Source organism: Lonchura striata, chromosome 9 (genome assembly GCF_046129695.1).
Source record: "Lonchura striata isolate bLonStr1 chromosome 9, bLonStr1.mat, whole genome shotgun sequence".
NCBI lineage: Eukaryota > Metazoa > Chordata > Aves > Passeriformes > Estrildidae > Lonchura > Lonchura striata.
This window is the reverse complement of record NC_134611.1, coordinates 14,163,514-14,188,455: the sequence shown is the minus strand read 5'-3', so window position 1 is coordinate 14,188,455 and position 24,942 is coordinate 14,163,514. Positions and strand designations below refer to the sequence as shown.

At 53.6% G+C, this 24,942-nt stretch overlaps 1 protein-coding gene across 4 annotated transcripts in view; it reads right to left on the bottom strand.

Annotated features, from left to right (window-relative positions):
• Positions 1-234: 234 nt before the first annotated feature.
• Positions 235-24,942, bottom strand: part of ERI3 (ERI1 exoribonuclease family member 3) — a 129,458-nt gene continuing 104,750 nt past the window's right edge. For 3 of the 4 annotated variants that reach the window (XM_021528352.3, XM_021528361.3, XM_021528341.3), the window contains exon 8: positions 235-1,788. In XM_021528352.3, the coding sequence (XP_021384027.1) occupies positions 1,706-1,788 (83 nt within the window). In that variant the 3' untranslated portion in view covers positions 235-1,705. The remainder of the gene's footprint in view (positions 1,789-24,942) is intronic. The other variant, XR_013340444.1, reaches the window with a different exon arrangement.

Here is a 24,942-nt window from a genome sequence, read left to right as displayed (position 1 = left end):
AGGCAAACCCAAGGTAGTGGTGGGGCTGGTGCCCACCCACAGTGCCCATGCTGGAGAGTGGGGCAGTGCTCCCAGCAGCAGGAAACCTTGACCGCCCTTCCACAGCCAAAACCCTTTTATGGGGAGCATGGATGTGCCACACCCCAGGGAGCACTCTCCTCCCACATATCCAGGTGGCACTCCCCTCCCTCTGCCCCCCAAACAAACTTGCACATGCATGGGCACAGCCCGGGCTCCTTTACCCCCAAACTTTATTCATGTGGCACATTTACAGCAAGGATTGGAATAACTAGACAATGAAAATGCTGGGGTTGCATTATCGGTTGGTTTAACTGGAACACCACACACCATGCAGTCATGTACCGCCAAGTTCAGTGCCTGTATTGCCCTTCTGGCTGCCATCACCGGCTTCGCTCCAGGCCATGCATGCACGGGCCTGGGGCTGCAGCCTCCCTGCAGGTCAGTGCCCGGACGAGGGCTCCATTCAGCAGGGCCCCGGGGCTGGGTGACACTGAGAGGACGTGCGCCCTCAGCCCGCCCCACGGCTCCCCCCAAGCGCCCTGGCCAGCCGGGAGCCCACCCAGCCGGAGGGGATGTGCTCGGCAACTCTCTCAGGCAACAAGCCAGCTGCTGCTGAGCGTCTGCGGGAACCTGTGAGGGCACAGCACGTGCGGGCTGAGCCTCAGCTCGGAACCGAGGGAGGTTGGTGGGGAGCACACTCGGGGCCTGGGGCAATTTGCAGCTCCCCTGCTCAGGTACCTGTGGGCCGGGGCCAGCGCGCGCTGGCACGTCCACCACCGGACACGGACACGGTGCTGTGGCGGGCCTGTCCCCCATGGAGCTGGAATTGATCGACAGGGACGAGGCAGGGCTGGGCATCCCACCCAGCCCCGCAAGAGGCACGAGCAGACGGAACGGGGACGGGACGGGGCTCCATGCGGACACTGTCACCTCCCTCCTACCGCCCGCCTGTCCGCTGGGCCCCTGCCTCACTGAAGGGAGCCCTCCGGGACCCTGCAGCCCACGGTGGGGCTGCCAGGGGCTCTGCAGCGGAGAATACAGGCACTTCACCTTGAACATAAAGAGACGGATCGCGTTTGTCACATACAGGAGTCAGAGAGGGGTTAGTGTTGACTCAAAAAGGGGAAAGGCGCTCAGGGGAGAGGCGGGGGGAGCTGGCGGGGAGGGCGAGGGGCCGTCTCGACACTGAGCCTCCGTGAGTGCTGCCCGAGTGCAGGCACACACCGGCATCGCTGCAGCAGCCGTCGAGGCCTGAAAACATAAAACCAGAGAAGAGAAAGAAGAAGGGAAGGTGGGTATGGCCCATGCCAGGGTGGAGATGGGGGATGCTCTGGCTACAGGGTGGGAGAGGGAGGACAGGGTGGGATATGGAGGGAGGGGCGGAAATCAGGAGCCAAAGAAAAAAACGAACTACAAGTCTAAAATGTGGTGCAAGCGCCCTACGCGGCTGTCCGCTAGCATGGCATAATGTCCGGAGCAGCCCAGAGAGGGAGTCACATCAGGTCTACACAGATTTGCCTTCCCATATATACAACCTCTACTGGAGTTAACAGCTGAAATTGAGATTTTTTTTGTGTCGGTTCCTCTGGCCTCGGTTGCCGGGATTTTTTTTAATGCTGGAGCCCGTCCTCCCCGCCTCGCCGGCACCGGGCGCATGCAGCCCTTGCCTGGCTTGCCTCGGGGATCAAAAAGGTTTGGAGGTCTGCTTGAAGATGAAGCCTCTATGGGCCAGTGTCTTCATGATGTTGGCAATGTTCTTGCAGTCATCTAAGGAGAAAGCACAGAGATGCTGGGTTAGAGGCATGATCCAAACAAGAGGTGCTGGAGCAACTTCCGAATGTCATGCTGGGCCTGTGTCCTCACCAGGCCAGGTACTCTGTCCCAAGGACCTTGCAGTGATGTGGTGTGACTGCAGAGTTCCTAGTGCCAGCACTGGCCACCTGCATCGCAGTATGACCCAGTGCTGAGCTGAGATGGATCCATGCCCCAAAGGTCAGGGGTCATCTATGTCCCCACCAGAGGCAGCCTGTGGTGCCTCCCTATGCTCACCGACCAGAGTTTGGCAAGCGGCAGGTGGCTGGGATGGCAAGCCACAGCCACTCCTGGTGCTGGGCCGTGGCAGAGCAGCAAGACGGGAAAGGGGAAGGCTCTGGTGTTATTTACCTGGGACTAAACTCAGGCACCGTTTGCTAAAATAGAAGCTGGGCTTAAATTGATTCCTAGTGTCTATATTTCATGTTGAAAATTGGCTTGTAAATCCATGTTTTGATCTATGAGGGCCGTCTCCTTAAGAAAAAGCAAGAGTAAATGTGTAATTTCTCCCTTGACAGCACACGGCGCAGAGGCGATCCTTCTTCCCGCTCCCCTCCGTTTCGGGACAGCTCCACTCGTTCCGATTACCACTCTTTCTTCCTCGCCCCACGCCTTGATGTCTCCATTTCATTACCGCCCGCCCATTTATCAAGCTGTTACCGTAAGGGTGACTTTGCCCACTTGCGTGTGGCAGCGGGGCCTGGCTGACACGGGGAGAGGGTGCCCCGGGAGGGGGGTGCAGGCAAGGCCCCCCTCTCCCCACCGCTGCTGGATGGATGTTGTGGTGGAGGGAAGGCTGCATCATTACTGATGTGTAAATGATAAAGAAGCCTCCACATCCATCTCCCAACTGTAAATCCAGGGAGTGCTTTATAATCAAGCTACAGCGATAATAATGTGAAATTAGGTCTCTCTATCAACGGGAGGAGGCCTTTTAATCACAGCTTAAAGGGTGCAAACGCTGTTTATCATAATTGAACTGTATCCGGGCTAATTGTGGCCATATTTCACTGTCTAGGAGACAGCAGGCTGCCTGCTGACAGTGCCGCGTGCCGGATCGAGGGCCCCCCGCAGCCGGGCAGCGCTGTCCTGCTGCCAGGCATCTGCCTCAGGGATGGGGCTGCCCGGCCTCCTGGATGCTCCCTGCCAGACCAGCAGCGCTGCCCAGCCCCGCTGTGCCCAGGGACCCGCTGCAAAGCCATTGCCTGTTCCCCAGTGTGTGCTGGAATTTCAGGATTTTCCCCATGCACAGCTCCCCAAGGGACTGCCATGAGCTGCCAGGGACCCTCCCAGCTGATGGTTGGCAGTGAAAGAGGTAACATCCCCATCAGTGCCATGAGCCTCTGGAGTGTCCCCCAACACCCTCTTGTGGCACCCCTTCCTGTCACTCGTGTGCCAGACAGCTGGGCATGAGGGCAGCCAAAAAAGGAGGGGGGTCCCCAGGCCACTGGCTGGCATTGGGGACACAGGTGAGCCCAAGTCTCTGTGTCTTTGTCCCCTCTGCTGCCCAAGGTGACACTGATGGCTGCATAAGGCCCCTGGAGGTGACAGGTGTCCTGCCCAGCCAAGCCACAATGCCAGCTCCCGCTGCTGCCGCTTGTTCCCACTTAAGCAATCCCCCCATGGACCTTAGGATCACCTGCTTCATCTCATACCCCAGACAACTGAGCCCCTTGGAAAACCCTCAGCCCTCGGAGCCAGCTGCCAGTGGGATCTAACAGGGTAACAGTGGCTTGAAATGGAGGCAAGAGGAGTGCAACTGTCTGTGGCCAAAGTACCCCCACCCAGCCAGCCCTGGCCTGGTACCTCCAAAAAGTAACAGCAAAGCAAATCCTGGAGCTGTGGCAGGTGGGTGGCAAGTGAGTAATTTGGATGTGAAAGCACAGCCCCAGGTCTCCCACTGCCAACCTAACAGCCTGCAGCATTGCCCTGAGCTGGAGTGGCACTGGGACTTGACTGTCACTCCATACTGGTGAGGGGGAACTGCAGAGAGATCTGAGCAGCTGCCAGACAGGCAGTGAGACCCCATGGCACTTCCTGGGACTCCCAAGCTGGTCACTGGGGACACTGTCTTGTGACCCCTGTCTGCTTCCTGCACCCCATCATTTGCCTCCCCAAAACCCCAGTGTGCTCTGTTGCCAGGTGCCCGTGCTGGGAGACACCCTGAACTCAGAGCTGCCCCCCTGCAAAACTGGTGGGACCCTGTTGGGTCAATGCCACCCACATGCCCATGCCACCAGTGCTGTCCTTGCTGTCCCAAGTGATGCCACGGCCCCTGGCAGCGAGCATGCCAAGTTCGTCATACATCATTTAGTGAGACTCATTCCAAATCAGCGCTAAGGTAAACACGCTTATTATAATTATCCATGTAAAAAAAATCAACAACAGCAGAACAACTTTCTAATATGCAATTACAGCCATCTATTGATTTTACAATGTAATCCGCTCCGATTGATTTAATAACACAATTATAGGCTGGCTCTCGGGATATTAGAGTGGGAGATTTTCATAAACTCCAAAGCAAAAAACTAAGCGGCTTTTAAAACAACACAGTCAGATGGCTGTTTGGGGAATTATTAACAATATGAAATCCTCTAAATCTGGCCGTCGTTACCTTGTGAAAGGAATTTCTATTACAAAAATGGCAATTGACAGCCTAAGAGAGCGCGACCGGGATTGCTCTGCTGCTTTTCAGTGCTTAATCCATCGCAAAGGTGACCACGGGGCAGGGGACAAGCAGAGTCCGAGGCTGGCAGGAGGGCACAGGCAGCCCTGCCCACCCTGTAGCCCCCACCCAGTTCAGTTCTCCCTGGGGGGCACATGGCTGTGGCGGTGCTGCCCCAGCCCAGGCTGGCACCCACCAACCTGTCCCATCTGGTGACCCCGCCTGGGGCCGGGGAGGCTGGCAGGTTGTGGAGCCCCCAGCTTGATCCCCATCCTGGCACACTTGGGGTGTCCCAGCCCCTGACACCTCCAGGGGCCTGAGGGGTGCCCACCTGTGTCCCAGGGCTGAGCAGGGTGATGGGGTGGAGGTGGTCCCACGCTGATGGGCAGCATGGCTCTGCACAGGCGCACACATGCACACGCGCCCCCGCTCTCCTCCCACTCACTCCCTCAATGTATTCCCGACTTTATGGGCACATTTTTCTTGTCAAGCTGACAGGGTTGCTAAGTGGATTTCTCCCTGATATGCGGACGGATTATCACATTACTCCAATGTCCTACACAAACATATTACTTTATATTCAATAGCCCTAATGAATATAAACTGCTTTTTCTTTTTTTTGGGGTGGGGGGTAATCTATAGATTTTTAATGAGGGCACTATTAACTCCCTCCTCTTTAAAACAGACTTAGGTGCAGCCTCTGAGTAGAAAATCAATGGTGTTATTGTAGGAATATTGTATATTGATATTGTAATAATAAGATGCAATTGATTTAGGGGTGTTGTGCGGTGTGTGTGAAAGGGGTGAGCCTGGGGTTATCATGCAAACAGAGCAGTGGCTCTGCCCTGCCTCCCTGCCCCTCACCTTGCTGTGCTGCTTCCAAGCATTGCCCCATGTCCCCGTGCAGTGGCCCAGGATGGCTGGGGTTGAGCTTGCCCTAAGGTGGTGGGTTCTGGGGCTGGTTACCTCTGGGACTCTCCTTTGCTCCAGCTGCCGGTGCAGTGTGGGGTGTTGTGACACCCCAGCCTCCACTCACCCTGGCTGGCTTAGCCCACCAGGTTTTAACCCTCCTGACCTGTGTGTTTCACTATTACCCACTGTGACACCACACTGGGCTGACACCCTCATTTCAGCCCTCTCCGTGTCCTGCCAAGCTCTTGCTGCAGTGACAGCCAAGCGACACATGCACACGCATGGGGCAGCAGCATGCTCTCCCAAGTTTAGGCTGGAGTTTGTGGTCGTTCAGCATCACTGGCTGCCTTGTTCTTGGAGGGGCACAGACATTCCCATTGCACTCCTATGCTGATATGGCACTGGGCTGACTGCCTGGTGTGTGCCCTCCCACCAGCCACTGCACAGCAGCACTGCTGTGAACCCAGCACGAGCTCAAGGATTCCATCAGCAGGAGTTTGCGCTGCTGGATCGGGCTGCCAGGAGCAGCAATACTCACTCCAGGAGAGCATCGCCTCCACACCCAGCCCAGGCACTGAGGAGAAGGGTGAGGGCTGTGTGTGCTGCCCTGCCAGCATTTCTCCCACAGGATCAAACCACACAGACACCTCCAAGATGGGGGCTCAGGGGACTGAGCGCTGCTGCGACCGCCGTGCACTGGGCCGAGACGCTTCCAGAGCAAGGAGAGAGCTTTTCCATCCCAGCAGCTGCCCCGGTGGGCTCTGGGTGGTCAGGGACTCCAGGGCCCCCCCAAACGTGCTCATTTGGAGGCAACCCCACTGCACCTGTGCTACGGCCGGGAAGACTGATCACCCCCGGCCCGAGCTGAGCAGGTCCATATTTAAACTGTCCCCATGCTTTATGGGCTGTACCAGAACTGATGCTCAGGCGCCGAGGGGCCATTTGTCAATGTTCTAATGGCAGATTACTGTTAATGAATAATATCACTGCTGCCTTTGTATAACAGCTCCCTGCAAAGCGGGAACAGGCCCGCCCGGCCACCGCCACCCGGAGCCTCCCACCGCCGCCCCTGGGTGACAGCAGGTGGCCTTGTGAGCTGCGGCGGCTGTATGGACTCGGAGATGTCAGGAAGTCTGGCGCTGCTCCTGCTGTCCCCAGCAATCATGAATGGCAGCACTGGGTGCTGTGTCCCCACAGTGTGCTGTGCTGCTCCCTGTGAGCAGGAATGTCACTGTCAGGACAGGGAGTGACAGCATTTTCCCAGCACACACAGCCAGGCTCTTGTGTCAATCGCCGTGTTCTCACTGGAGCTAGGGGGGAGTTTGTTTCTGATCTGAACCCATGCCCACCATGACATGCTGGGCAAGGTGGGGACACCAGGACACCCGCCATAGTGGTGACAAGGATGTGTCAGAACCAAGTGCTCCCAGCCCCCAGGGATCCACAGGGATGCCAGGGATGGTCCTGCCGAGCTGCTCCCAAATTAATGGCCTCATAATCCTGCGCATGGGGCAAGGGGCTGCGTGTGTCCCGCACAGCCGGCAGGTATATTAGGTGGAGCTGACAGCGACGTGCAGAATATTAAGAATAACTTACCTCATTATCTGCAATTACGTTACTGCCACACACCTCATTTCTTCATGAAGAAAAGAAAATTAGTTTTATATTGACTTCATCCCAGTGCCTCCCTGCCTGCCCCGCCACAGAGCGCCTGCACAGGCTCTGAAGAGGAGTTGGACACAATTCATACTCCTCCTCCCTCAACCTGCATCTGTCCCAGAGGGACATGATGCCTGTCCCGCTCCCTGCACACTGGGGTCAGCAAGACCCCAAATCCAGTTTACCCCAGCAGGGACACTGGAGCAGGGAGGGCCCATCTCTGTCAGTTCCCAGGTCAGTAAGAGCAGCAAAAGAGGACCAGTCTTGACCATCAACCTGCTGCCTTGGGCACTTTCTGCCACCCAGGCTGGTCACTGTCACCCTGTGCAAGACAGGATGCTTCCTCCCCTCCTCTGCACTGGGAACCACTCTTCCAATCATGCACCCACCATGCTGGCCCCCTCCCAGGGCAGAGCTGGGTGGCTGGGGCCTCTGCACTGCAAGACACCCAGCTGCTGAGACACCTTCCAGCCCCACAGGCTGCTGGATAGCCTGGCACAGGTGATGCCATGTGGACAAACCATGACAGCTGGGGCATCCCTGCTGGAGGGAATGGGCAGCAGGGGCTGAGCTTGCAATGTTCCAAACAACTCCTGGAGCCGATGAGCCCAAAGGGCACCAGTGTTGCTGGGACCAAGGGTGACCCAGGTGTACAGAGGCCTCAGCCTGTCCTTCAGCCTCTGTGCCTATTCCTGCATATCCAGCATCCCTTGGCTGGCAGCCTTCCCTGAGCAAACAAAGCGATGCTGCCATCACCCCGCTCCTGGCTGTGGCCACTCACCATCCAGGACAGAAGGGGAGCAGCGTGCACAGCAATACAGGGAAAAAAGCCAATTTCATCTTTATTAGAAGGAGATTTCTCTTTTAGTAATAAGCACACTTCAAATAATTAGCGTGTTTTACGTAATAATGAAATTATGGAAATGCAGGCCACTTATTCAAACAAGTCACCATTACCATATTTTTAAATATTAGACTTAATTAGAGTTTATCACTTCAGAGAAGTACGAGGAGTGGAGATTTTTTTCCTTTACAAAAAAAATCCTCATAAAGTGTTTATTAAGAGCGGGTAAGAAGGGGATAATGATCTGTTTGGAAATTAAGGCAATCAAACATTTAATGCTCTGCACTCCTGTAGGCAAAAGCATTCAAATGAGTCAATTATACATCCATTATCCAGGCACGATTAAACAAGGCAGGACGGGGAATTTGTCCTCCACATCATGCGATTGTCGCGAGGACTTATGTCCACTTAAAGGCAGCTAATAAAACACTAAACTTGGGAAGAAGAGGAAAAGAGGACTGAGCCAAGGGAAGAAAAGGGAAGAGAGGCAGCGGGTCAGCAGGACTGCAGAGGGGTGAGGGTGGGAGGTGGGCAAGGATGGAGCTGTGTCTATATCCCAGCCCTTCATAAATCAAAGTAATTAAGTTAACATGAAAATCAACTTCACCATCCCGTTAAATTACAGCATTTGCATATTAGGACTCAAATGAAGTAGGTAGCGGGCAAGGGGGCCGGGAGGGGAGGAGGAAGTGGTGGGGTCAGGGGAGAAGGATGGGGAGAACAGTGCACCAAAAAGGGAACCATTTATTACGGTGAATAACTAATTTCAGAATTTATAGCGCTGGATTTTCGTTCCTGTGCCATTTATATTACAGAAGGAAATTAAGGGGCGGGCAGGAGGCTGGCTGGACATCTTTCTGCGTTATTGCTTGTCTGCCATTTGCAAATCATTATTAATTGTGGCCCGTGTCGCTGGTGCAGCAGGGCAGGGTGCCTGGACAGCCAGAGCAGACACACATATCTCTTCATCAGGACCCCAGCCGCTAGCCCTGGAGAGCCAATTACCCCTCCCTGATTGGTATCAGATAAGGAGGGAATTTTTACAAATTAGGGAATAAATAGAATTTCCACACGTGAAGCAGGGAGGGCTTGAGAGGCAGTAATGAAAAACGATACATCACCATCAGCCAGACAACCCTATTCATACGCCGATGCATTACACTCACTACTCATAATCCCACCGAGTGACAGACAACCGCCGAGCCGGAGGGAGCACATCCCGATGGCCGGCCCGCTCCGGGCACGGTCTCCAGCCACCGGCGCCCTTCTGGCAGGCCAGGGAGGTCCCTGTTCCACCACGCCATGGCACAGCCTCTGCTGGGACCTCGAGGGCTGCCCACAGCCTGCACGGCACGGCTCAGCTGTGAGGGCAACAGGGACAGACCTCCTGGCACAGGAGCTGTCCCTGATCTGGAGCCCAGCAGGACACGCCTCCAAACTCAGCCCCAAGTTTGGTGGTTAAAGTCACCCAGCTGAATCCAAGCCTCTCACCAGTCTCCCACAACCCCGTGGGTAAAGCACATCTTCCTCAAAATTATCCAGTCCAAACTGTGACCTGAAGAAGACTGCCCCCTCCCTTGGTGGCTCATGGCAGCATCCTGCTATTACAGCATCCCGCTATTACAGCATCCCTACCTAATTTCGGAATTGTACGTCCCTTTTTCCACTCTTCAGTCCCCAGATCAGCCCCTACAAATCTCAGCTTTGCTACTCAGCCAGCCCTGGGTACCCCAGAGCAATGAAATCCCTGTGTCACCTTGTGAGCAGTTCTGGGCTCAAAAATGCCACAGGAGCAAAGGATGCACTCCTATATGGCTATGTTCCATTAAGAATGGGCTCAGGACAGAATATATCCATTTCCCTTAGGCTGCTGAGGCAGCCCCAACACCAGCCCTTGCTCAGGGCAGACCCCAGAGCCACCAGCTGCCTGTGTCCCCCACAGCAGCACACGCACTTGCAGATCGTGGCAGCTCTCTGCGGCAGCACAGTCCTTTTCCTGGGCTGTGACAGTGCTGGATGGCCCTGGGAAAACAGCAGGCATCCAGCTAATGGGGGCCTGGCATGTGGCTGGCCTCGGAAAGAGCAAATCCTGGAAGTGCAGGGACCCCGCTGACATTGGTGAGCCCAGTTTGCTCTGTGCTCCCCAGCGCCGCAGCCGCGCGCCTCCGCGCCTGTAATTAGCTCTCCCTTATGACAAGCACGTCACTAAACAAAATGCTCGGCAGATCAATCCTGCCTGTAAGTCACGCAGCCTTTAATTTATTCAGCATACAATGTCGCTCCACCGCTGGCTTCCTGTAATTTATACCGTACACTGTCGTGTATTATTTAACTCGTCTGAGTGTTTTACAGCTCCCCTCAAAGTCGCCATGCAAAATAAAGTCACGGCGGGGCACTGGCAAGGTGCAGGGAGCATGTAAACTGCCTTGCTGATACGGGACCCCTGGCCTGGCTCAGGGACAAGGTGATGGTGACAAGTTGCTGCAGAAGTTGGTGGCTCAGACCCTCCTTGTGGGTGGGAATGAGAATGGAAGATGGAGCCCCAGAGGAGCCCACTAAAGGAATCCAATGCTGGTGATTCCTTAGAAGAGGAAATAATGCTGGCAGGGGGGAGAGGGCAGCAGGACTCTTGTCTGGGTCTGAAAGCAGGAGGGAGGTCCTACCCCAAAACTGGGGTACCTGGTGCAGCTGCTCTGAGCAGCTCAAAAAGACCTTGTGTTTGGCCGTGCAGCTGAATGGAAACAGTCAGTGATGTAGAGCTGGATATCCTCCGCAGGGAAGGTTAAAACCTCTGTTCATTGTAAAGTTGCCATATCTGAGCACTTATGATCATGATATTTATGGCTAGTTTATTCCAGGCTGTTAAAGGCAGAAGTAGTTATCCACAGATAAAGGGAATTCGGCTCCCTTGACACCTTTTCTCCCTGCAGTGAAGGCATGCCTGGCGGAGCTGGGTGCTTGTGGTGCTGTAACTCATCTGATGGTCCCTGCCTGAGGCAGCACGGGGGCCAGACGTGCAGATGCTTGGCACGGCAGGGATGGTGGCTCTGTTTCTCTGGTGTGGGAGCTGTGGGCACAGACATGGGAGATGCTGTCTCCCTGACCCTGACCGATGCTGCTGGGGCCAGGTGGTCCCTGGGCTGCAGGGAGCATTTTGGTTTGACCTCCACCACTGCTGTTGGCTCTGTTCCACATCCAGCTCCTGACATCCAGTCCCTTCACTGGGATTGGGACCCTAATTAGGGAGAAATTTCAAGGTAGAGATGAGTGAGTTTATAAAGCTGAGTTTCTCCTGCCTGAGTGACATGAGATGTCAGAGAAAGGAAATAAAAGGCAAGAATGCAATTCCAGTGCTGCCAAGAGTGTGTCGCAAGTCCTAATGGAAAGTTCTCCTGCTCTTTAAAGCTTGGTCAGATGGCCTAGTTATAGCTTTAAAAGGACCAAGAATCAAACTGCGATGCTGCACTCGAAGCCTTCAAATAAAGCGAGCTGTGTTTCTGCAAGTCCAGCGAGGCAGAGGCAGGCAATCACACAGAGGAGGGCAGGTCTCTCTATCTTGGAGGGAGACCTACCTATTTTTAAACATTAGCTCTAAATCAGCAGCTCACCTCTTTGTCTAACCCAAACCCTCTCTCGCCTTCTGGAGGAGAGATCAAACACGAGCCCTGCTGCCATTGTTTCTCTCCCAGCGAGATGGATGCGGGACTGTAATCTTCCCACAAAGCTGCACGCTTCAAAGGTATCAAAAGTGCTTATTAAAAGTCCTTGGAAAGTAATTTAATAACATCCCAAAAGGCTGGAAAAATCAGCACTGGCAGCTCAAAATATAACCTGGCAAAGGAGGTGGCCCCCTGTTCAACATGACAGTCTGTGGGCAGCTGCACACAGGGCCAAGGTGCTTGGGCACACAGACTGCTACCTCCCTGGGCTGTGCCCACTCTGGTGCTGTCTCATCTCCTGTCAGGGGGACAGCCAGGTGAGCTGGAGCATGGGGGACTCTGTGAGGCCGCATGGGACTGTGTCCTCACCAAGGGCTTTGCTGGGCCAGAGATATCCTCATGTGATGTGCACAGAGTGCACGCATCTCTGCTCCCCTTGTTGAGCCAGAGAGCCCTGATTGTCCCAGAGGCAGGATTTCAGGCTTGCCCCTGGAACATAGAAAGTGCTCTGTGAGTTTTCCAGCCATCTCAGCAGCTGCTGGAGTAGTAGCTTTGTGCAAGACTTGCCCAGACTGCTGGGCTGGAGAGAGCCACCTGCAAAGTGGATGTGTGACAGTCCTTACCTGGAACAGGCCGGGGTGACAGTCAGACCTGCAAAGCCATGTAAGAGAGTCGTGTGCTGTGTGAGACAGACCTGCACATCTCTGCAGGGATGGGCAGTGCATGTGCCTTCCCACGAGTGCATACATGCAGCAGCCACGTGCTGACAGCCACAGCAGCATGAGGGCTGTGCTCCTCTGTATCCCCCCTGAGCCAGTCCCTGCTCCCAACCTCAGGCAACACACAGGACCTTGGGGCTGCATCCCATCTGAATGGTGCAGGCTCCCGTGGAAACGGGCAGGGGATAGAAATTAACGCTCCAGCCTCCGTCTCATCCTGCCCATTAGCAGGGCTGTTTTACTCCGGATCATTAAATATGTATATCTTATTACACGCCTTGTTACAGTATTGAGCTCTATTGACTGATAATAAATTCCAAACATCATCCTGGTCATAAATTTATCTGGAGATGATGAAGACTCAATAATCTAGTCATGCAGATAATATGATAGGGCCTTAAAAAAGATCATTACATTATATGCCAAAATTAAAAGTGAAATACACTTTATTAACACTGTATCCACACTTGGGGCCATTACTTGTTATATCCCCTCTTGCCCTCCCACCCACCTGCATACCATCCCTCAGGTCAGCCAGAAAAGGCGAGACAAGGCAGAGCTGCTACAGCTCTACCCTAGCAGGAGCCTGGCAGAAGGGTAAGGGGCAGGGCAGCTTGCACAGATGGGATGTCCCAGCTTGACTCCAAAGATGCTGGGTCCTGCCTCGTACAGCATGACCCCCACCCACTGGACCATGGCACCTCAGCATCCAGATATTCAACAAACTCCTACCTGATGGGGCCTGCAGACCCTGGCCTGCACAGCCTGGGATGAAAGACAGCCTTGTGTCTCACATTTAGAAGGAAAAAACAACTTTCTGCAGCTTCAGGTCTCTTGAGAAAGCTGCCCACCCACTGGGGTTAACCCAACAGCTTCTCTCCCACAGGCTTGGGCAAGCTGCAGAGCCAAGACAGGGGTCCCCACTCATGCCTGGCCATGCTGCAGTGTGGCACAGAGAGATGAGGAGCAGAAACAGGGATGTGGGTGCAGTGGGGGCAGTGGGCGACCCCTCTGAGAGAGGAGGGTGCCCCACAGGCTCCCAGTGCCAGTCTCATCAAGCTGTCCCTTGGTGAGATGGTGAGGGCTGGGCAGCTCCCAACCACCTGCCCCAGGGCCTGGGGTTGGCCTCCTCCTTCCTCTGGCCTTCCAAAGACATTCCTCTCCTTTAATAAGAAGGTCACAGCCATTTAAACTCCTCTGATGAGGGCAGGTGGCTCGTGCCCTCCTGCCTGGCAGGGCTGGCCTGGCCATGCTCCCGCCTGCAGATCAATGGCACGCAGCAAGTTTAAAGCATCCCCACTCCAGCCCCCCTTCCTTCGGCCACCTTCCTCTCCAGACACGCAAGGTGACAAGCGCTGGGGGGCCCACGGATCAATGCTGCGACACGGATCGGCTGCCGAGAAAAACCAATTGCAGATCAGATGGAAACCGACTTCTTCTTGTATCTGCCCGGCTCTCTCAGGGATAGATTGGCTGGAGAAATCCGATGGTGAGAAGAGACAAAGGGGGAGGTGATGGGGAGAGGAGGAAAGGGCTGATAATTCTCCTGCCGCGGCTCTAATCTGTGACAGCCCGAGGATTTGCTGAAAACCATTATCACACTGCTCTCCCTTCTCTTGTCCCTGATAAAGCCTCGGCTAATCTGTTTGTTGCAGGTATTGAACAATGCATTTAGCGAAACAAGGGGTGTGTGTGCCCGCCGAGCAAATTTTTCCCCCCTGCACCTCCGGCCTCACTGAGAGGCGAGAGCAGGGATGGTTTTGGATGCAGACTTGGTGTGGAGTGTGGGCTGAAGTGCCACGCCTGGCACAGGGAAACATCTTTGCTGACTGCTCTTAGCGAGTTTTGGAAGCGTTCCTCTAGGCACGGTGTTCCATCTTTAAAACGCAATCGCGGAGGGCGACAGGCGATGTGGCAGTGCCCTGACAATCCCAGCAGGAATTCCAGCGCACACCCTGCCGCTCTGCCACGGGGCACAGCAGCCGAGGTGGGGTGACACGGGGACTCTGTGCCCCGGGAACAGCTCCCGGGCCACTCATCTGCTGGAGTTTGCTCGGCTAGCGCCTGCCTGTCCCAGGGCTGACCTCGCCCCTCCCCTTTGTGAGAGGCGCTTTCTCCGGGGAGGAGAGATAATTCAGTGGCTGTGAAAGCCCAGACCTGGGGCTCCCGCAGCCGCCTGTTACAAACAGTTCTAGTGGAACATTAATTATAGTAATTTAGCCGTGGAACACTAACTGCAGCCAGTGCAATAGCATTCAGTACATTAGTGGCTATAACCCACTCCTTAAAAAAGACATTTGGTTACTGACAGCTGATAAAATGAGTTGTGAAGCATAACCAAAGGGGAAAAAAATAACCAGAAGTGTGCTGGGAGCGAGCTGTGGGTTGGAAGGGTGGGGGGCAGCACCCCACAGGGAACTGGGGGTCACAGGAGGTGCAGGAGGTGTCGGGGGTCGCACCGTGCTGCCCGGCACACGGCCCCGGGCCAGCGGGCTCCCCGTGCCGCGGGCAGGGCGAGCTGGGCACGGCTGCGACTCGGCAGTATGTCAAACAGAAGGACATTTCCTTCTATCTCCCAGCCGCCGCCCCAGGGCACAATCCACCTACATTCAATCTTTACTCCACTACACGTGTTTCCTTTCCAGCCCCGGATTATTTTTTATCATCAAATTACTGCGGCGATAAGATGGAGTAGATGTGATAGCGAGCAGAGCGTCTGTCCTCCCCTCTTCCCCCCGCCCCCCGCAGCATTCCTCCTCCCTCCAGCATCCCCAGCCCCCTGCCCTGAGCAGGCAGGGTGGTGTCCAAATGCCAGGGCGTGAGGAGAGACGCCGCTGCGGCCGGATTCGCTGGCTGGGTCCTGCCCGTGGCTGGCTGTGAGTGCCCGGGCGGAGGCAGGGTGCAGGTAGCCATCAAGTCTGGGAAAACTTGCAGGTGCCCTGTTGTGGCGTGGGACCCTGCCAGCAGCCAGAGCCCAGCATCCGCTCCCCACTGCTCTGCTGCAGCACCCTGATTCCCTCAGAGCACCCAGTGCCCCAGCCTGGCACCAGAGGGGTGACACCGGTGAGGCAGCAGGGACGCAGGGAGCCCTGATGCAGGGGTGGCCAGGAGAAGTACAGCCGTGCTGCTACCAGCCCTAGAAGCGCTGCGAGGCTCTGCTGTGATGAATCCTCCCCTTCTCCTTGTTTACTCCAGTCTGCAACAAATGAGTCCCTGTCTGTCCAGGGATAGCTCATCTGGAGGAATGCTCTTTCAGACCTCTCCCTCTAATCCCTATTAATTTAAATAATGCTTTCCCACTCTTCTCAAACTATTTATTATTTATCAGGTTTGTTTATTTGTAGCTAACAGGTAGCGCTCAGCATGCGTCCCCGGCACAGGGACAGGGGCTGTTCATCACACTGGCTCCCCTGCCATCCACCATCCGTCAATTACTCCTGCTTCCTTTAATTAGTAATGAGGACTAATATCTCTGCCTGGGATGGTGGCTGAAGCGGAACTTCCTCCGGTGGCATCTGAGCAGCACAAGGGAGGGGATGAAAAATAAATAACGGCGCCAGGCTGTGGTTGCTGCTCCCCACTGAGTAGGGGTGCTCGTCGAACCCACACACCCCTTCACAGAGAGGGTCTGGTTCCCTGTACACCAGAGGCTCCTACCCAGCAGGGCAGGGGAGGTGATGCCTGCCAGGTGCTGATCCACGGGTGCCTTTTCCTGCACAGCAGGGCGACCCCAAACCACGAGGGAGCACCTGCTGAGTCCCAGATGCTGAACTCTGCATGGGTATCAGCAAGGGGAAGCCTAAATTAAATGCCTGTTAGAGCCTCTGGCCTTGTCTGGCAGGCCCGGGGAGCTCTGTATCAGAACCTGCCATCCAGAGGCAGCCTAATAGCGAAGGCAGCACATGATATAAATGGAGCCCCTTTGATTTATTGACTGGGAGAAGTTTTTACACGATAGCCCATTAAGACGGACGGCTCTGTTTACAGCCAGGCCATCTAGCTATAGGGACCCTGCACTGGATGGTGTGTTTTGCTATTGCTCTTCAGGCAGACATCTCATTAAGGGGAACAGCATATGGAGCTCTTTGGATCTATACTTCACGAGTCCTGAGGGAGGCTTTTACCATTTTTAATAAGCGGGCAAGGTTAGCAAACCTGCAACGCAGTGACCTCCCCTCCCTGTGCGATGGATCTCCCTGAAATGCGGAGAGCTGGACTCACCAGGTGCATGTGGGACTCCATAAATCACCTCCCCACTGCCAGCCAGGGAAACCAGCTGGGGGGGATGCCAGTGGGAGTATGGAGAAGGCAACACCACAGCCAAAACGGGATGGCAGCCACGCATGGCTCAGCCAAAGACCCTGGGGGCAGGCAGCTTGGTGGACAGTGGGGTGGAGCGTGCACCTGCCCATCGTGCTGGTCAGCTGATGGGCATCACATGGGTGACTCAGCTTGCAAAGGTGCTTTAAGGAGAGAGTGTTAACATGATAGCCCACAGTGAAGGAAACAAAACCCCCAGCTGGATGTTGAGGGGGGATTATTCCATATTCTGTAACATGTCTGTTTAGGAGAACGAGTAATCTCTGACAAAGACCTCTGGCTCTTCTCCGATCTGATAAAGCCTTGCAGCCTACAGGCAAGCTGGTCCCTGCAGGGACTGCCACGGATGAATGCTGTGGGCTGCAGCTGCTAAGGCAGGAGGAAGATCAGGAAGGCAGGCATGTGGGGCAAGCCACCACAGGACATGGCAGACATACTGCAAACAGCTCACCCAGAACACTTTTCCAAAGCAGAAGGGCTTGTGCAAGGTTTGAGTGTGGTGGAGGCAGTGGTGACACAAGCTAATATCAGAGCTCGCACCACATATTCCTGGCCTGGGAACACAGCTGTGTGCCCACTCACTCCCCACCAACAGCTATCTTGCTCTTGCCCATCATCCAGACCTCAAACCCCTGTTTTCCACTCTTGTAGCTGAGAACTATAATCATTACCAATCACTGGCATTTAACTTAGACATGCAAAATTCACACCAGAGAAAAACTATCAGAAAAGCACGGAACTGAGAATGTGATTATTTCCTTTTGAGAAGTCTGTTTAACTCTGGCCGGGAAAGAGGGAAGGCAAAGAAGGACACACAGACAGACATAGTGGCATATTTGGGCTGCTTTCCAGCAATTCTCTCACAAACAGTCTGAGCATCTTTGAAATGAAATTTTGTAGGCGATTAGCTTAAAATGTGAACTTAATTGCTTTTGGTATTTAAAAAAACCCATTAAATTAAATGGCCAAGATATTGAGGCTTAAGCGATGGCTGCTTCTAATGCACAGTAACTACCAGCCTCATTACGGGGACGTCACATCCAGCGGCAGAACGCGCAGACCCGTGTGATGTGACTGGTGTGGATCAAACGCTCCCTCCCTGCTCACACTCTGTGGGCAAGAGGATCTTCAACAGCAATGAGAGGATGGCTCAGAGCAAGGCTGGCATGGAGCAGCAGCATGCCGAGCTCCTGGTTCACCAAACCTTCCTTGCTGGACAAGACAATCCAGATATTGTCTGGAAGCCAAGAGAGTATCAGCCTCCTTCAGCTTGACAAGAGGAGCAGCTGGAGTGGCACAGTGCCCCACTGCAGGACATGTGAGTCGTGCTCTTCCAGGACATGAAGGTGATCTCCACCAATCCACTCTGATTACTGTTCCTTGGGGATCCCACAGTGCTTGCACTGCTCACACTCGGAGTGCAGTGGATATGCAGCTCCCACGGGTGCCTATGAAGTGATGGGAGCTTGGCTGGTACCATTTGTCCCCACAGACAGCCCCTAAGCTGGCACCTTGCACCTCTACGACAGCGCTGTGCAAAGGAGCTCTCCTTCACCACAGGACTGGCAGCCCTGCCCTGCTTTGCATTTAGTGCCACAACACAGCAGTGCTTTCACCTTACTTTACTTGTTTGTTTAAATTATTTACACTCCTTAGATGCAAGATTGCTCTCCAAAAGGAGCATCCTTTGGCTGCTGCAGCTTTAAAATGACTTGCATCCATCACTCAATCGCTTTCAGGTCAAACACACGCTCCTGACTTAATGACCACATTTCCGCAGCAACAAATCTGTCACTGCTGTTTGTTTAAAGCCAACAATCTGTAGGAGTACTGTGTGCAAGGATTGAATTAACTCAGCATCCGAATGACTGTGGTGCCAGATCATTCATATTGCACCTTTCCTGAGATCTTCCAGCAATGTTAATTAATGTTCCTTGGGTAATGTGCAACATGCTGAGGTGCACAGGGTTGCTGGAGAGAGCGAAGTCTGACCCCTTGAAGGTCTAGAGACATGAGAGCTGTGTTCCTGGCTGCCCCGACCCCAGGTACACAGGGGGATGTGTTTTGGGAACAAGGAAGGGCTGGTGGCTTCCACTTGCTCTGATGTGACCTACAGTGATTTTTCCCCAAAATTTAGTGATTCAGCAGAGACATTCCATGCTGGATGTTCAACTCATGCTGAATTCTTTACCCAGGAAATTCCAGCCTGAACCATTAATACATTGCCATGCACAAGAATGACAAGAATCTCACTATTTCCCTTAAATTCCAGTTACTTGCCAGTACAAAGTTTATGTATATTTGCCATGATGTTTCAGAACAAAGCCTTGACATCTGTTGGGAAGATGATTTTGGGAACACACAATGTGTTGGATTTCCCATCAGAATCAAGCCAACTTTGGGCAAAGACAGCTGTGTGTGTGGCCCTGGGCAGCTGCACGTGCACTGACACCCGTCCCAGTGCTGGCCCCTGCCTCCAGCTGCTGCAACTGCCCTGGCACCCACTCTACACAGCTGCGTGGGAAGTGAGGACCCAGCCTTCCCGGTGCTCCATGACTTCCCCAGGAAGTGCGAGGGAGGAAACTGTTTCATTGAAACACCCGCACCAACAAGAGCTGGAAACAGTGATGGGGACCTAGTGGGGCTGGTGGTGGGAGCAGCTAAGGTGATAGCAGGACGTGGGGGAAGGGATTGGAACAAGAAAACAAGGACAAAGAGCTGATATGGGGATGGAGAGGCAGATTGAGCTTGGCAAGATGTGCAGAGAAGGAAGGAGAGAGCGGGATTCAATCCAACACCAAACCACCTAGGTCTCCTGCTGCCATCCAGAGCCTCCAGCTACTCCAGCCCTTGCCCACTAGCAAGTCCCTGGCACAAAGTCCCCAACCCAAGTCCCTGTTTTGTTTGGGGCATTCACATCTCCACAGACCAGAACCAGTGTCCAATGAAGGGTCCTAACCTGGAGAGCTGGAGCCTTTCCCCAGCCTCCACCTGTTTTGCTGCAGTTAATGGGGCCACTGCTCTAATCTCTACCTGCCATTGATTTAAATTCAGCTCCAGTTTTCTTCTTTGACCTTCTCTCCTCCAGACCCTGCTCACAAACAGAACACAAGTCCTCAAACATTCTCTCCATTTTTCCCTGCAGTATTCCAGCGTGCCCCAGTCCCAGGGTGGGGAAGGCAATGACTGGTGCCTCTTTAAGCCTAGACACTCACACACAGGGATGGGCACACAGCTGCCTGCAGAGACTTTCTCCAGGGCACACTCACCCCAGCTCCAGCATGGAAATGGAAGTGGTGATGCTCTGATATCATCCAAATGGCAAGAGAAAAGCATAAGGGGACTTTCAGATGGTTTCCTAAGACAACTGCCTTTTTTTCTAGGAGTCTGTGAATCCAAGGAGGGCACGTGGGAGTGCTCCTGACTGCGCCCAGGTCTCAGCTGCTGGTTTTGCATCCAGCACCCATCCAGCTGGGGGGATCTTTTGCTTACTTGAAAATTGATCCCTTTGTGCTGAGCCCCAGCCCTCTGTGGGCTGGGATGCTCCAAAGGCTAGCGTAAGGAGATGAGCCAGCCATGAGCTAGGGGAATATCTCTCCTCTGCTGTGTCTCTGGGGCCATGGATCAGGCACAGAGACCAGGAGCACCTGCTCCCAGCTCTGTTATGCCCCTGGTGCTCTGTGCCGTGATCTGGAAGGGGAGCCAGCCACTCGGAAGCAGTTAAAATCATATTACAGTGTGCTGGTGCAGACAAGCAGGGGAGGTGAGGGTCCAAGACAGTGCCTTGGAGATGTCCCTTGCAGAGACACTGCCAGCACCATGAGGAATGGGGGAGGACCTGCCAAGGGGGTTCAAGATGGGAAAAGCATCACCCCTTAACACCCACGCCTTCCTGGCCCCAAAATGGGTGGAAAACCTCTGTCAAGGCTCCTTTCTCAAAAAATTCTAGATGCCAAATTTCAGAGCTCCTGGGTCCTTCTTTTCCTGGCAACAATTCACTATGTAAAGAGGCTGGATATTTATAATTATGCTCAAAGTGGCCACTTTGAAAATCTATATATCTCTAGGCTCCCTGTACATCATTATGTCAAGTCTGTGAATGGAGGCATCCATCAAAGGCCTCACATCACAGACCTCGGAGCTGTGATAAACACTTGGGAAATGCTCGCTGAACCCCATGTCCCACTGCTGCCTTCTGGGCAAGAGACTTGGTCTTTGGGGGGTGCCCCCATAGTGACTCCTCCCAGAGGGATGCCACTGGGTGTTCCTGAGTCACGGCTCCCAGATGGGGATGGGAGCAAGGTCTGAGTTCCTTTTCTTCTGACCCTTGCTGTCCTCCAGGAAGGGGGACTTTCCTTCAGGTGGGACCATCCAAGCCACCACCCCATTTCCACACTGTGGGCACATTGTCTGCAAAAAGGCAGCTTCCAACTCAGTGTCTGGGCAAGCCCCGGTGCTGGGAGGGTGGTGAGCTACAGGAATAAAATACGCCTTTCAAATGCCAGCTGCACTCTCAATCATCAGATCCCCACCTCTTGGCCCCATCAACCCCAGGATTTCCTAGGTCTGACTGAGAAAGCCTAGGTCAGTGACAAATTAAGGGCTCAGTCCCCATTCTCAGCAGGGAAAGCAATGCAGGGAACTGAGCTCTCTTCACCAGCGAGATGCCTGCTGGAGAACAGGAATGCCCCTCTGCTGTGACAGCGTGGTGCGAGGACGCACAGCCTTTGCTGATGCTTTGCCCAGGCTGTTTTTAAAAATTTATTACTCTGTTGCAACATGAAAAATAAGACAGAGAAGTAATCATTAGTATAACTATAACTCCCCGTGCAATAGTCCCACTTGTAAATTGAGATTTATGATTGTGGCTGCCGATATTTTAGAGGCCGGAGCAGGCAGCGGTGGCAGTACAGCCCAGCTACGCGCTGCCCCGCCGCAGTTACAGTTTATCACAATCTGCAGAGATTATTGCAATGAATAATACACAACAGGCTGGCAGTGAAGAACTATTCCCGATCAAATGCTTCTGTAAACAACTGAATAAATAATATTGCTCAGCCCCTCTTTAGAGCCCTCGGAGGCCCAGGGAAATCTCTCATTACTCAGCAAGAGAGGCAGCAGGAGATGCCACGAGGAAGGGATGCAATGACTCTGGGCAGGCACTGGACATGCCAGGTATGGGCACTTGTCAAACAGACAACTCACTCTCTCATTTTCTGTCAGAAAAGGAGGCTGAGACACTGAAAATATCTGCTCATGGTCCTATGGTTCCACATGCAGCCATGAATAACTTGCTTGGACAGACTAACACATGCAAGCTCAGAGAGGTATTGCTGTCCTCTCTTCTGCTTGGCAAGGCTTTTGCTCACTTCTGATATTGAGCTGGCAGCAGGTAAAGAGCAGGTTGTGGGGCAACCTGGCCCGCAGGCAGCTGAATCCCATCCGCAGCAGGGATGGGACATTTGGGACCAAGCCCACTGGCAGCAGGGCTCCATGTGCTCCCAGAAATGTCACTAAGTAATGCAATGTGATCAGGGTTGTGTGCCAACAGCTGCAGAAAGGGCATTTCTTACACAGCTTGAAAGGATAAAGTTCAGCTCCACAATGCCCCAGGTTCCCCCACCACAGTGAGCTTTGGCTCAGTTGCCACACTGTGCTGCCACAGGTATCAGGTCTGCAGAAACTCTCACCCAGAGGGGGAGCACGAAGGATTCATCCCTTCCCTAGCACCCATCATGCAGAGGTGCTTTATTTACTCTCCAAATGTCTACAATCAAAATACAGTCAGCACAGGAGGAGGGACTTGAAAGGAGCTGACAAAGAGCTATAATCCTTGTGCTATAAACTAGCCCTGTAGCAGCTCTCCAGTGTTTCAGATCCTTCATACTATGCTTTTCATGTGGGATGGGTGCCCACATTCCTCTGCCAGACACCTGCAGGTAGGGAACACTCATCTGCATCTCTGTTCTGCCTGCTCCAGGACCAGACTCTCACCTGTGTCCTCCCTACAGGCTCTACTCACAGCTGGGTCATGGGGAAAGGCAAGAGGAGAAAAGCAGGAAAGTTTGCATCCCCACATACACTGCTCTACAGTGCCTGTATGTGCAGCAATCAGCTCCAATTAATCCCCCTTCAGCTTGGCCCGCCCGCTTCATTACCTCCCCTTGATGAGAACCATCAGTGGGGCCTGTAGGATTTTGCTAATTAGCCTCACTTCGTTTATCATTTCCATTTTCTCCCAGAGACGCTTGGCTTGCTGGGCGACAGCTTCATCTCCTGCTGAAACAATGCGGCCCCTTCTGTGCCTGTCTCACTTAGCGCTGTCACCGCAGCCATTATGAAATTGGGGTTTCATTTACACACTAATTAAACATTACAGCTTGTTCACAATTACAACATGGGGATGAGGAGGTAACTAATTACTTAAGAAATGAGCTAACATTTATCTCTGATTCTTCCCCCCCCCCAGCCCACCATCCTCCTCTCCAATCAAGATTAGAAATTGTTGTTGGATGGCAGCAGCCCAGCAGGCCTCTGCCTGTCTCTGCATGTGCCTCGTCCCTTTTAGGGGGCTCTATGGAGACCCTGGCCCGGGGACAATCCATCAACCCCTAATTGCAGCTAGGATTATGGGGGGCTGTGACAGTGGTGTGTGGCACTGTGCCAGATGGGCTGCACAGGGACGAATTGTGATGCTAGGGACGCATCTGTCCCACCTAGATCTGCCCAGCAATGAGGCATCCCTGGGACAGCCCAGCCACAGTGGTGACAGGGACTGAGGTATTCCCTGGGCATCACCTTCCAGGCTCTTGCCTGTTGGGTGAAGGCCTGGCACTGCACAGAGGCCGAGGATGCCAACACACCCTCCATGTCTCTGCTGATGGGCAACTCATCCTGAAAAGACATTTTCTTCAGGGAGGAATTAACATTTAAAACTGAGAACCATTAGAGTAAATAAACCAGGCTGTCACTCAGATCAAAAGGCAATGCAAAGTGTGGGCTTGGGACAAAACAGGCCCTGGGGAGCAGGCAAGGAGAGAAAGGGGCAAGCAACCCTTCGTTCATCCTTAAGGATGGGGTGGATGAGATGGGCAGGCCAGCACCTCATGTTCAGCCCAGCAGGGCTGGGTGCTGTCACCAAGAGAGCAACAACCTCCTTCCATGGGCAGCACGGGGCTGCCATGTGCTGCTGTTGCAGGGCAGCAGTCCCTTTGGTCCTCATCTCCCTGCAGTGCATGCAGGTGGCAGAGGCTGTGTGCAGCGACCAGAGAGGACAGTGGAGATGGGTGACAGCGACCAGGATCATCTTGAGATGGACGCATGGCTGCCTGCAAGGCAGCTGGCCTGCTGATGGGAGACAGGCTGGAGAGGCCAGAGATGCTGCTGCAGTGCCTCAACACTGCTGCAGGCTCTGGGAAAAGGATCCACAGTTTTCGAAACACAAGAGGCTTCCCCCACAAACAGCCCTAAGCTCTGGAAATGCTTTCAGAAAAAACATCTAGTTCAGCACCAGACAATTAAGGTTCTTTTACAACTCTTAACCCATGATTTTGAGACAAAGAATTTTGTGCTGGAATAATTTGAACTGCTAATTGCTTTCCTGATCCGTAGTCAGTGAACTGAGCAGAAGTGGACACAGAAAATCACATTCTCTGTCTGGGGGAAATTCAGAGCCGCTCTCCAGGGGGAAAGGGATGAGTTCTTCCCTCTGAGCAGCTTAAAATATAATGATCAGGAAACAGTTAAGCAAAAGGGGGGTGAACTGGTGGTTTAAAAAAAAGAAAACTCACACCACTTTATAATAATAGAAAAAACTCATTCCCATAGTTTTTATCCTTCCTGTCTTTAGCCCAAAAAAAAAAAAAAAAAAAAAAAAAAAAAGAAACCCTGAGCTAAACTACTGACACTGGCTGGGAGCTTAGAACTGCTGCATCAAACAGAGCCCTTGAATCTCCTGAACATAATTGTGCTGCCCTCTAACCTCAACCTTCAATCAGTGCAGTGTAACTATCTCATTTTAGCCTACAGGACACACCCCTCTGCTAACTAGCAGCCATATTCTTCTCATTAGGAGATTGCTCTGGATGGGAACGCAGAGGCAAAGCTGGCGTCTCTCCTTTTCTCTCCCCCTCTGCCTCTCTCAGCTGTTATGTATGTACTTTCAGAGGGGGAGAGCATGAGCAGGGGGCTTTGTGGGTGCTGGAGATGACCCAGCTGCCAAGCCCTAAGACTCCTGGGCATGCACATAGAGCCACATCAGTGGTTCTTGGCTGAAAGCACACAGCATGGGAGAGGGGACCCGGCCCAGACACCCCCAGCACTGGGCAGTTG